At 45.9% G+C, this 13,398-nt stretch overlaps 1 protein-coding gene across 3 annotated transcripts in view; it reads left to right on the top strand.

The window, feature by feature from the left end:
- MTAP (methylthioadenosine phosphorylase) overlaps positions 1-13,398 on the top strand; it is a 44,409-nt gene that overhangs the window by 8,015 nt on the left and 22,996 nt on the right. Inside the window, exons 2-5 of one of the 3 annotated variants that reach the window (XM_078061293.1) lie at positions 3,590-3,676; positions 5,361-5,419; positions 8,776-8,923; positions 9,083-9,250. In XM_078061293.1, the coding sequence (XP_077917419.1) occupies positions 5,395-5,419; positions 8,776-8,923; positions 9,083-9,250 (341 nt within the window). In that variant the 5' untranslated portion in view covers positions 3,590-3,676; positions 5,361-5,394. The remainder of the gene's footprint in view (positions 1-3,589; positions 3,677-5,360; positions 5,420-8,775; positions 8,924-9,082; positions 9,251-13,398) is intronic. The other 2 variants (XM_036082658.2, XM_078061294.1) reach the window with 2 other exon arrangements.

A 13,398-nucleotide genomic window follows, 5' to 3' on the forward strand; every position in this document is an offset into this window, starting at 1 on the left:
TAACAGTTCAGTTAATATTTAGCTGTCTTTGTAACTGTTCTTGTTTGTGTTTCTTAGTCATCAAATTAGATTAACTCTGGAGTTGCAGGACCAGGTTCCTGTAACTCCGATTAGCCCCTGAAGACAAGGGCTGGTAAGTTCATCTCTGGAAAATGCAATACAATACTTGAACTTAGAAAAAAATTTAGAGCTGCCTCTGCATTACCTATTTATATTTACATATATAGGAGGGATAGTTTGATTTTATAAATATACATCGGACTAACTTTCCATGCTTTTCCAGACTCTTCTATCCATGGTCTCTTACAACTGTGATTTTAGTGGCATAGAAAAGAAAATCTTTCTCGTTTCTTTACCAAATGGTATAATGAGGAGGAAACATTACGAGCTGGGTGTACAGAGTATTTTCTGTCCTAGAGGTCTTTTGAACATTCCTTATTCCATAACCCATGTAGTAGAGAAAATAAAATTGGTTAGAAAGTACTGTCTACAACCACATACCTATATTTTAGGTTTGGTTTTCTAACTTAAGCTAGCTAAAGTATCTTTCTGTGCTAATTTATTATTCGCATAGTCAGCAATAAATGTCATACAGTAAAAAACATGACCCCTTCTCTGGTTATTTCTGCAATATGGAAGGCCCTCAAATATTTATTGAATGGGTGATTGCTTTTCAGTAATGTGCAGTTTTTAAAAACGACTGGGCCTGGGAGGAGTAGGGGACCCCAAGGTCGTCTGGTCCCAGGAGTTCAGCTAGATAGCTATCAAATCATCCTGAACACCTGTGAACTCAACCGGAGATTGAAGAAAAGAACAGCTGCAACTCTGCAAATAGAAAAGCGACCACTTTCTGGAAGGTAGGAGGTGCGGAGAAGTGAATCCAAGGCAATATATGGGAAGATAAACCATGGGAGGAGGGAGCCTCCATAAGCTGGCTACTGGCAAGTGATATAACAGTGGAGTGCAAAATCAGAACTTTTTGAAGTCTGTTCTGGTGGGGGACATCCCTGCCTGAAAGGTGCCCAGGTGGTGAAGCGGGGCAGAATCCTAGGTGGGACACTGGTCTCAGGATCCCCGGGATCACAGGGAGACCGGGGGTTCCTGAGTACAGCAGAGCTCCCAGGCATCAGAGCGGGGAAGCCGGCTGCGATGAGCGAGGCCAGGAGTGGGCTCTCCACTTAGGGTTGCCATATATGGAACCCCGGCGCAGTCGGGCCACCGCTCTGCAAGCAGCAGAACCGGCGAGACCCCCCTCCCTGCGGTGTAGGGACAGAGGGAACATACCTCAATATCACCAAAGCCATATATGAAAAACCTACAGCGAACATCATCCTCAATGGGGAAAAACTGAGAGCTTTCCCCTAAGGTCAGGAACACGGCAGGGATGCCCACTGTCACCACTGTTGTTCAACATAGCACTGGAAGTCTTAGTCTCGGCAGTCAGACAACAAAAAGAAATAAAGGGCATCCGAACTGGCAAAGAAGAAGCCAAACTCTCACTCTTTGCAGACAATATGATACTCTATGTAGAAAGCCCAAAAGACTCTACCCCAAAACTGCTAGAACTCATACAGATTCAGCAAAGTGGCAGGATATAAAATCAGTGCACTGAAGTCAGTTCCATTTCTGCATACTAACAATGAGGCCGAAGAAAGAGACATTAAGGAGTCGATCCCATTTACAATTGCACCCAAAACCATAAGATACCTAGGAATAAACCTAAGAGGTAATGGATCTGTATTCTGAAAACCATAGAACACTTATGAAAGAAACTGAGGAAGACACAAAGAAATGGAAAAACGTTCCATGCCCATGGAATGGAAGAACAAATATTGTTAAAATGTTTAGGCTACCCAAACCAGTCTACATAGTCAATGCAATCCCTATCAAATACTGTCAGCATTTTTCACAGAGCTAGAACAAATAATCCTCAAATTTGTTTGGAACCAGAAAAGACCCTGAATAGCCAGAGGAATGTTGAAAAAGAAAAGCAAAGCTGGTGGCATCACAATGCCAGACTTCCAGCTCTATTACAAAGCTGTCATCATCAAGACAGTATGATACTGGCACAAAAACAGGCACATAGATCCATGGAACAGAATGGAGAGCCCAGAAATGGACCCTCAACTCTATGGTCAACTCATCTTCGACAAAGCAGGAAAGAATGTCCAATAGAAAAAAGACAGTCTCTTCAACAAATGGTGCTGAGAAAATTGGACAGCCACATGCAGAGGAATGAAACTGGACCATTTCCTTACACCACACACAAAAATAGACTCAAAATGGATGAAAGACCTAAATGTGAGACAGGAATCCATCAAAATCCTAAAGGAGAACACAGGCAGCAACCTTTTCGACCTCAGCTGCAGCAACTTCTTGCTAGACACGTCACCGGAGGCAAGGGAAACAAAAGCAAAAATGAACTATTGGGACTTCATCAAGGTAAAAAGCTTTTGCACAGTGAAGGAAACAGTCAACAAAACCAAAAGACAACCGACAGGATGGGAGAAGATATTTGCAAATGACATATCAGATAAAGGGCTAGTAGCCAAAATCTATAAAGATCTTGCCAAACTCAACACCCAGAGAACAAATAATCTAATCAAGAAATGGGCAGAAGACATGAACAGACATTTCTGCAGAGAAGACATCCAAATAGCCAAGAGACGCATGAAAAAGTGCTCAACATCGCTCGGCATCAAAGAAATAAAACCACGATGAGATACCACCTCACACCAGTCAGAATGGCTAAAATTAATTAACTTAGGAAACAGCAGATGTTGGCGAGGATGCGGAGAAAGGGGAACCCTCTTACCCTGTTGGTGGGAATGCAAGCTGGTGCAGCCACTCTGGAAAACAGTATGGAGTTCCTCAAAAAGTTAAAAATAGAACTACCCTACAACCCAGCAATTGCACTACTAAGTATTTATCCAGAGGATACAAATATAGGGATCCGAAGAGGTACGTGCACCCCAATGTCTATAGCAACAATGTCCACAATAGCCAAACTGTAGGAAGAGCCCAGATGTCCACTGACAGATGAATGGATAAAGATGTGGTATATATATACACAATGGAATATTACTCCGCCATTAAAAAAAACCCCACGAAATCTTGCCATTTACGATGATGTGAATGGACCTAGAGGGTATGATGCTAAGTGAGATAAGTCAGTCAGAGAAAGACAAGTACCATATGATTTCACTCATGTGTGGAATTTAAGAAACAAAACAGATGAACATAGGGGAAGGGAAGGCAAAAATAATACAAGATGAAAATAGAGAGGGAGACAAACCATAAGAGACTCTGAATTCTAGGAAACAACCTGAGGGCTGCTGGGGGGGGGGGATGGGGTAACTGGGGGATGGGCATTAAGGAGGGCACGTGATGTGATGAACACTGGGTGTTATATGCACTGATGAATCACTAAATTCTACCTCTGAAGCTAATTTAAAAAAAAAAAAGTGACCAGGGCTTAGCAGAAATGGAGAAGAGCATATGTATATGAATAAATGAATTTGCTTGAAATAATGATTTTATTTCTAATGAAAAATGACCAAATATGTTGTCTTTTTATTGTCTCCTTTAGATTGGAATAATTGGTGGAACAGGCCTGGATGATCCAGAAATCTTAGAAGGAAGAACTGAAAAATATGTGGATACTCCATTTGGCAAGGTTAATATCCATCCATTTCGTGGAGATATACCAGCTTTTTCCTTTCTTCTTGCTGGTTTGGTTTTTATGTTAAAATATATATATATATGTATGTATATATGTATATATTTTGGGCGGGTGGGGGGAACGCCTGGGTGGCTCAGTCAGTTGAGCATCTGCCTTCGGCTCAGGTCATGATCCCAGGGTCCTGGGATCGAGTCCCACATCGCTTCTCCCTCTGCCTGCCGTTCCCCCTCCTTGTGCGTGCACGCATGCGTGCTCTATCGCTCTCTCTCTCAAAAATAAATAAGTTCTTATATATATATGTATATACACACATATATACACATATATATGTGTATATATATTTTTTTTTCTTTTTTTTATTGCTTTTGTCCTGGCAGCACAGGGCTGTCTGCCCCGGGCTGAGAGGGCCCAGTAGTTCTGTCATTGGGTTCTACCAGCTGAGACAGTGTCCCTAAGAATGCCTTGGACCTCACAGGATTGAGAACATACTTGCATAACTTCTCAGCTTTTATCTCTAGAAGCCAGATACTAATTTCAGAGATAGCAGTGGTACATCTTCAGACCACTGCATTCAAATTAGCTTCTAATTTGGGGCCTATAGATCTTCCACATTAATTATGCAGACAGGTGGCAAACAAGAACATATAATGCAAAGTGGCCTTTTCTTAGTAAGCCCTGGCCCAAGGTTGGGGTGGATTTTCTGAGGATCCAGAAAGCAAAGCATAACTGAACTAGAAATAAAACACTCCTCCTTTTCTATTAAAAGGGCACTACCGGGACACCCAGGTGGTTCAGTCGTTAAGCGTCTGCCTTCAGCTCAGGTCATGATCCCGGGGTCCTGGGATCGAGCCCCGTATCGGGCTCCCTGCTCTGCAGGAAGCCTGCTTCTCCCTCTCCCTCTGCCGCTGCTTGTGTTCCCTCTCTCGCTGTCTCTCTCTGTTGAAAAATAAACAAAATCTTTTTTAAAAAAAGGCGGGGGGGGCTACTTCTCCCAGCTCCTGTTATCCAGCTAGGATGAGATGTCTACCTTCTCCCAATCCCATAGTGCTACTTCCAAACACAACGGTTCTTCTGGTCCTCCTCGGAGGGATCCATCCGGCAGTTCCTGCCCAACCCTCCTGTCCAGCCAAGTCCTTAGACTGACCTCATGTTCTCTAAGTCCTGCTCTCAGCTTGGCTCATCTCATGGCCTCATGTTTTCTGAGCCCTCTCCAGCTCTGAGGATCTTCCCCTCTGTTTACCTCAGGTCCTCCCATGGCCGTCTTAGACTTGGTGAACATGGCAAGCGGTTCCGGGGCTGATTTCTTAAATTCTGTGACAGTTTCCTCCTTACCGCGTTTCACTCTCACACCTCTCGGACCTGCCAAATTCTTGACACGTCTGTATTTGACCATCGTGACGTGAGAGTCCCCTGGGGTGCTTGCTACAAATAGATCTTACTAAGCGGTACCTGCCCACGCTCCTGAGGCAGGCCTCCCGCTGCCATGAACCCCGTCCTGGGGAGGGCTCAGTGTTTACTGAGGGATTACGTTGGTCAAATCTGGACCCTCTTCAAGTGCATCTTCCGAGTTTTCCATGAATCCTGTTGTGGTCAAAAAATTGAAATGGCGGTTTTTGAATTGTTTGTATGTTGAATGTTTTCAAGTCATTGCGTTGTGACCATTTTTCATTACATTCAGCCTTCTGATGCCTTAATTTTGGGGAAGATCAAGAATGTCGATTGCGTCCTCCTCGCAAGGTAAGGTATTTTAAGCTTTTTGAATGTTGCCACTGAAGGAGGGTTTAGACTTAAGTCCTGGAGAGAGTACTGGTGTGGGCCTGAGTTTTTAGTTGGAAGAGCCAGAGCATCTCAGTCACCTTTATTTACCACTTACAGTTTTGGGCTAAATTATAGTGACTTTGGAGGTCAGAGAGCTCACCCCACTCCCCTTAGGCTGGGAAAGCAGTTAGAATAATCAGTAGGCAATAGAATGAGTCTGACTAAAATTGAAGCTTCTGGTTTCAGTTCAAACTGCGAGAGGAGAGGTGCTTTCCTTTATTTATTGTTTTTCTTCTAATTAATAAGGTGAACGGCTTCATCCACGACCCCTGTGTGGTGATAGTTATAGGTTTGCAGGGAGTGAGTTCCCTTTGGTATCCACACTCTGTTTCTTGACAAAACTGGTGCCGTCCCACTGTTAAAGAGGGGGCAAACCGGGGCGCCTGGGTGGCTCAGTCGTTAAGCGTCTGCCTTCGGCTCAGGTCATGATCCCAGGGTCCTGGGATCAAGCCCCGCATCAGGCACCCTGCTCCGCGGGAAGCCTGCTTCTCCCTCTCCCACTCCCCCTGCTTGTGTTCCCTCTCTGGCTGGCTTTCTCTCTGTCAAATAAATAAAATCTTTAAAAAAAAAAAAAAAAAAGAGGGGGCAAACCATTGTTACCACACAGTTGGAAATTAGTCAGACCACATGTGTTAGTTTTCTCATGCTGTGAACAAATTACCACAGGTTGAGCCGCTTCAAACACAGTGTCCCACAGTTTCTCAGCATCGGGAGTGTGGGCACAGCTTAGCTGGCTCGTCTGTTCAGGGTTATGCAAGGTCACGCAAGGTCACACAAGGTTTACTCAGGGATTTGCTCTCATCTGGCTCCCCAGGTTCTCATTCAGGCTTACCTGCATGTTGGCAAAATTCGGTTCCTCACAGTTGTAGACCTGAGGCCTTCAGCTCCTGTAGGCTTGTCCACGGTCCCTGTCACGTGGTACCCTCCGAGGGCAGAGTTTCCATGATGGGGGCTTGCTTCCTCGAGACCAGCAGGAGGGGCTCTCTGGGGCGGGCTGGTGAGGTGGCACATGATCGTGGGAGTGACCCCCAGCCCCTTTGGTGGAGCCCATTGGCCGGAAGCAAATCTCAGGTCCACCTGCAGTGGAGGGAGGAGGGAGTTACACTGAGCATGAAAGTGGGGGACCAGCCTAGAGTCTGTCTGCCACACTACATTTTTGAAACAGAAGTGACTTTGCTGAATCCAGTAAAACTAAGTTTGAGTTGTCGATGGACACATGGGGTCGATTTCAGGCAACCCTCTTTGTTGGTCCGTGGTCATTGCTGGAGGATTGATTCATTTTTTTTCCAGGCTCTAAGAGAAAGCAGCTGGTGGTGTGACCCTCCGGTGAGGCTTTTGTTATACTCCTGCCCATTGAACTGAGTTGTGTCGGACTATGGTTTGTCCCTCGAATGCAAGTGTTTCTTAATGACTTTGGGTTTTTGAATTTCTTTTGAAAATTTTTATTAGTGTTTTGGAGACCAGCCTTAGGAAAATGCACATACTGTCTGTGCATTCATGGACCTCCACCTTCTGAGAGGTCATCTGCGCACTCAGGGTAAAAACCCTGATAGGCTATGCCTGTCTGAAATTATGTGCAAGGCATTTTGATGTTTTTCACAGTTCTGATGGTGAACAGAAAAGACACTACGTTTTTCTTCTAATAGTAACACGGGATGATACAAGGGATATTTAATAACAACCCTGTGGTGCAGGTAATATTATTCACCATTTTCCAGGTGGAAAAAATTGGCCTGAGAGCGCTGAGTGGCTATGAGGAGGTCACATCACTAGGAAATGGCAAAAGCTAGGATTTGAACCCAGCACTTCCACTCCAAAGCCCAAACTTAATCGTCATCGTAGAAAGTGAGATTTTTGTGTGTTTACCCACTTCCTTGAAAGCCTGTTTCTGCATTATCACACGTAAAGGACACTTGACTTGACACTTGGCCTTTCTGTGGTAGATCATTACACCATTATACTGGTAGTTTTTCAAGCAGAATGATTTTAACTCATTATGAAATAACACTTATATAAGTCTATCATCTAACGTGAATTTTTCGAAGTAATTTTATTTATTTATTTATTTTTAAAGATTTTATTTATTTATTTGGCAGAGAGAGACACAGCGAGAGAGGGAACACAAGCAGGGGGAGTGGGAGAGGGAGAAGCAGGCTTCCCGCCTAGCAGGGAGCCTGATGCGGGGCTCGATCCCAGGACCCTGGGATCATGGCCTGAGCCGAAGGCAGATGCCCAACGACTGAGCCACCCAGGCGCCCCTCGAAGTAATTTTAGAAATTGGGTTGCCTTGACTGGCCGTTTACTGGCTGGTGCTCCTAGTCGTGTTCTGCATCCCAGCGCGGAGCACACACAAGGGCCTCACACCCTCGGGGCTGATTCCAGTGGGAAAGAGAGACACGGGAAAGGAACTGTAGTTTGAGTTACCAACAGAGGTTAGAAAGAAAAGGGGATAGCGACGTGACTGTGACTCAGTGGCTGTGGAAGGCACTTCTCTGCGGAGGTGACATTGGAGTGGAGAGCTCAGCGGGCGGGAGACCTGAGCAGGAATGAGCAGAGATGGGCAGCGAGAAGGCCAGTGAGGCTGACTTGGGATAAGAGCTGAGGTTGCATTAGGACCCTGGTGCCCGAGTGACATGAGGGCCGTGGTTAGGTGTTTGGATTTTATTTGAAGCATGGTAGGAAGTCGGTGGTGGTTGTATTAGTTTGCGGGAACTGGCACAGACTGGGTGGACACAGAAATTTGTTTGCTGACAGCTCTGGAGGCTAGAATTCCAAGATCAAGGTGTCAGCGGGATTGGTTCCTTCTGAGGGCTTGTGGGGGAAGGGCCTATTCCGGGCCTCTTTTTTTTTTGGCTCGTGGATGGCCATCTTCCCCTGTGTCTTCACACGTTCTTCCCAGTGTGCAAGTCTGTGTCCAGATTTCCTCCTCTTGAAGGACATTGGATTAGGGTCCACCCTAATGACCTCGTTTTAACTCCATTACCATATTAAAGACCCTCTGCAAATATGATTGCATTCTGGTGTACTGGGGATTAGGACTTCAAAATATGAACTCTGGGGCGGTGGAGGGAGGGCACAATTCAGCCACTAACAGTGGTCATGCGTGAGGTGACTGGTTCTTGCACAAAACCTGCTAGTGTCAGAACAGCTGGGAACTCTTAATTATTTTGACAGTTTCACTAACATTTGGGTGATCGGACAAAGGAATGGACAGAGTCGACTGGAAACTTGAGTTTCTCTTTCTATTTTGTATCTCTCTTCACTGGCACCTCTAGTTTTCCGTGTTGTGGCTCGTGTGAAATCATCTGCCTCAGATTCTGATGTGTCCGTGCGCCAGAGGATAGACACAGTACATCTTCCTTACCAGCTCTTGATAGAAAAATACATACCATGTAAAGGTGGCCTGCACTTTAAGACCCAGTGGTTTGTATTTACAGTAGGCTAGTTATCCTCTGTCCTCTGCCTATTAAAGTGCTCTGATGGAAAGGGCTGGAAGGCACTGCTGTATGTAAGTTTTCTCTTCTCACAGCGTCCGAGCACCCTGCTCACCCCCCCCCCCCACGTATCCACTCCTTCCCACAGGCATGGAAGACAGCATTCCATCATGCCGTCAAAAGTCAACTACCAGGCGAACATCTGGGCTCTGAAGGAGGAGGGCTGTACACACGTCGTCGTGACCACAGCTTGTGGCTCCTTGAGGGAAGAGATTCAGCCCGGCGATATCGTCATTATCGATCAGTTCATCGACAGGTGAGCAGGGCCTCTGAGATGCTTTAGGCTCGGGTGAGATCGTTCCCAGCTCACCTGGAGGCTGTGTGGGGGCCTGGGAGAGGAGTGGAGGGCAGGCCCACAGATGTGCTCGAAGCTGCGTTGTGGGCAGTTTTTAAACAGGTGCCAACCAGAGTAAGCATCCACTGTCCACTGACCAGTTCCCAGCTCTGCCATCTCGCAGTTCCCTGTGGTCTGTAACGTGAATAGATAAGAACTCTCGTAGACACAAGCGAGTCGCTTCAGGTTTCCTTAACGTTCTAGACACTGCTCCCTTTTTCCCTAATGCCTCACGGGCTTTTTTGAAGTTGGTTTTTTCAAAGAAGATTCCAGAGGGGGTCCACTCAGGACACGTATGAGCTAATAATGTTTGGTCCACCTCCTTTTTTCCCTTTTTCTTGTTGTCCTGCAGTGTCCCCGGTCCGGATTTTACTGACTCCCTCCTTAAGTGTTGGTGCCTTCCCCCGTCCCCTGTGTTTGCTGTAAACCAGTCAGTAGCTCTGGAGGCCTGACGAGAACCAGGTTCACATTCTTGGCAGGAACCCTCCCTTCTTGCATCATATTGGCAGGCATGTAATGTCCAGTCTTTACATGGTGTTAAGATCGACCAGTTGGTTCAGGAGCTGGGGACTTTTTTGTTATTTAATTGTACAAGTAATATATAACGTTCCTTTGCCAAAAAAAAAAAATTCAGCAGTAATAGACTGCCAAGATCCTGGGCTTTTTCTGAATTTAGAAATAGTTGAAGAGGGGCACCTGGATGGGTCGCATTGGTTAAGCGTCCGACTCTTGATTTTAGCTCAGGTCATGATCTCAGGATGGTGAGAGTGAGCCCTGTATCAGGCTCCACCCTCAGCGTGGAGTCTGAGATTCTCTCTCTCCCTCTCCCTCTGCCCTTTCTCCCACTCTCTCTTTCTAAAATAAACAAATAAGATCTTTAAAAAAAAAAACCCAAAGAAATAGTTGAAGAAATCACAAGGGAAAGTGGTCGGTCTCCTAGGGATCCCTTTCCACTGCCCCCTGTCCCCCTACAATTCCTGGTGAAAGGAACCACCTCCCAGGGTATTCCAGGTAGAGACAGGTGGCCACACTCTGTGCCTTGAATCAGTGGTGGGGAGAAGTAGCACAGAGTTTAAGCCATTTGGTGGCTCCTGTTGAAGTCCCCAGACTGTTGCCTCTGTCCATCCCACCCTCCCCATCTGCTGTCATTGAGTTTACTCCACCCAAGCACCCTCTCACCTCTTCCATGGGAGGAAAGTTTATTCAGTCCAGTTCTCTGTGTTTTCTGTCTGTCAGGGATCTGTTCTAATTTAGAGTCCATCAGAAGCATTCTTGATTGTTTCCCGATGGAGTGAAACTGTTAGGTGGGGCTGTGTGAAACTGACCGTTTTCTAGGTCAGAAGTGGTTGAATATCAGCAGTTTCATGTGACTCAGCCTAATAAATAATGGGGGAAGACTAAAATCATTACATGCCCTTCATCTATCATTTTTGCTATTATTTTTTCAGCACCTGACACTATGTATGTATTGTTCGTCTTTCTCTCTAGAATATATGCCGTGTGAGGGCAAAGACCCTATTTGCCACTTTATCCCTAACACACACAACAGTGCATGGCCTATAGTTGCTCAGTCTTTTTAGAGCTATTGAATGAACATGATCGTTCGAAGGAAGAGGGAGGCTGGCATTCTTGATCAAGATCTCTGTGGTTGTCAAAGTCCATGTGTTTGGAGGTAATGACTTAAGAAAATGGTTGTAATATGCTTGTTCAATAGAGCAGAGTGCGTGGGGCGCCCGGCTGGCTCAGTCAGTAGAGCATGGGACTCTTGATCTCAGGGTTGTGAGTTCAAGCCCCACATTGGACATGGGGCCTACTTAAAAAAATAAAGCGGAGTACAAAACTCCCTATTCCAACTGATCCAGATTTATAAAGCATCATAGATGATCCTGGAAAGAAAAGTCTGACTTGGGTATTAAGCCTCGGATTAAGTTGTTACTTCAATGGTATAACTGTACACTCGTATTTGCCAAATCTTTTCCTCATCTATAGTAAATGTAGATGTTTTACATACTGGCTCTTTCAAGAAAGCAGTTGGGGCAGAAAGATGGAGAATAGAAAGGAGAGCAGGTGTTACATCATATCTAGTTTCATTCTCTTAGCAGTCCTTAGACATGTAACCTTAAGATCTTCTGGTATCTGTGCTTTTTTATGTGCTGTGTGGATAACCTGACTCCTTACTCTTTTTTTTTTTTTTAAGATTTTATTTATTTATTTGACAGAGACACAGCGAGAGAGGGAACACAAGCAGAGGGAGTAGGAGAGGGAGAAGCAGGCTTCCTGCGGAGCAGGGAGCCCGATGCGGGGCTCAGTCCCTGGACCCTGGGATCATGACCTGAGCCGAAGGCAGACGCTTAACTCACTGAGCCACCCAGGCGCCCCCTGACTCCTTAACTCTTGCCTTGGAAGTTCAAAGTCTCTATCAAATACCTTTTATGGGATCTAGCACCTGCTACCTGCCTAGTACATGGGTGCCATTATTGTGAATGTGGCCTGTTGGCTGGAGGGGTCTGCAGTTAACGCTGTGTGGTAACAACAGAAGAAAAGGTCTCTGAAGAGGAGGATCCCAAAGGGAATATCATTTAGAAGCAATCTCAAATTTTATATTGATGTGATATATTCCAATGGCAACATTTTGGATTTATTGGGCTAGATAAGATATTAAAGCTAATTTTACCTCTTTTCCTTTTTTAATGTAACTGTTAGAAAATTTAAAATGACATTAGGTGGCTTGTGTTCTACTGATTTTGGTCACTGTTTCTGAATGACACTGCCTCTGGCTCAGTCAGTTCACCAAGCTTGGGTGCATGCATGATTTACCGTATGTTTGTCTCAGAAGAGAAGAGAATCAGCACTTTTTGCCTTATGAGTAATGGCCTTCACGTGTTGTAGTAACACATTCTTGGAAGTGAATCTTGGTGTGTTCAGGGAGGCACCTGCTGCGTCCTCTCGGTGCCGACCTCAGGCCCAGAATGCCGAGCTGGGGGCTGTGCTGCCCACAGCCTGAGCTTCCCGCAGCCAAACACCCAGCCTCAGCTTGGGGAACGAAAGTGCAGCGTTCTGCAAAGCCACCCAGTGGATTATAGCCACGGGGACAGGAGCCCTGGATCGGGAGGTTTTGTTTTGGCTCTCTTTAGCCTCAGGCACATCTGTGGCCCATGGCCCTCTCTCTTCAAAGTCCAAGTTTGAGCTCCACCATCGCTGAGGCTTCTTCTCCCTGCCCAGTCCCCTCTCCAGCACTGATCTGGAAACACACATTTGCTTATTGCTGCCACTTTGCTGGTACATTATCTTAGGAAAAAATATCCTCGTCCTCAAGGGGTCTTCAGAGGTCGAGAGGGATCTTTTTAATCTCCCTAACATAAATTTGTGATAAAGAATCAGGATGGAGGGACGCCTCAGTGGCTCAGTCGGTTAAGCTCCTGCCTTCGGCTCAGGTCATGATCCCGGGGACCTGGGATCAAGTCCCGCGTCGGGCTCCCTGCTCCGCGGGGAGTCTGCTTCTCCCTCTCCCTCTGCAGCTCCCCTTGCTTGTGCTCTCTCGCTCTCTCTCAGATAAATAACATCTTCAAAAAAAAAGAATCGGGATGGAGTAGTGTGGCTGTTCTTACTTAATAGACGACGGAACTAAAGCATGTTACTTTCTCTGCCCTCGGTGCCCAGCATAGGGAAAAACACCACCAACCTGGTCCATTGGCCTTGCCGTGCATACCATAGAGACCATTTAGGTTGAAGAGTGACAGGTGGCTTTGACGTTAGGGTTGTTTTTAAAAACATTAGATTTCTACTCTAAAAATGGAAGACACCTTTAAAGGAGTCTGGTGTTGGGTTGGAAGCTCTTTTAAGAAAATAAGCTCATTGTCTTCTGAAAATAATTTTTTTTCTCTCTGCTATGTTCCTGCCTGTGAAAAGTTGAAGGCCTGGGCCTGAGAGAAGGGGAGTCTTGGGTGCGGCTGACCTGGAGAGAGCAGGACAACAGACAGGTGGGGAAGGGAGTGGCTCCAGGTATTTTTGGGGTGTGGGCAGTCGGGCATCTCTTCCTCAGACATGCAAGGAGATGCCTTAGCTAATAT

This window comes from Halichoerus grypus, chromosome 14 (genome assembly GCF_964656455.1).
Source record: "Halichoerus grypus chromosome 14, mHalGry1.hap1.1, whole genome shotgun sequence".
NCBI classification, from domain to species: Eukaryota; Metazoa; Chordata; class Mammalia; order Carnivora; family Phocidae; genus Halichoerus; species Halichoerus grypus.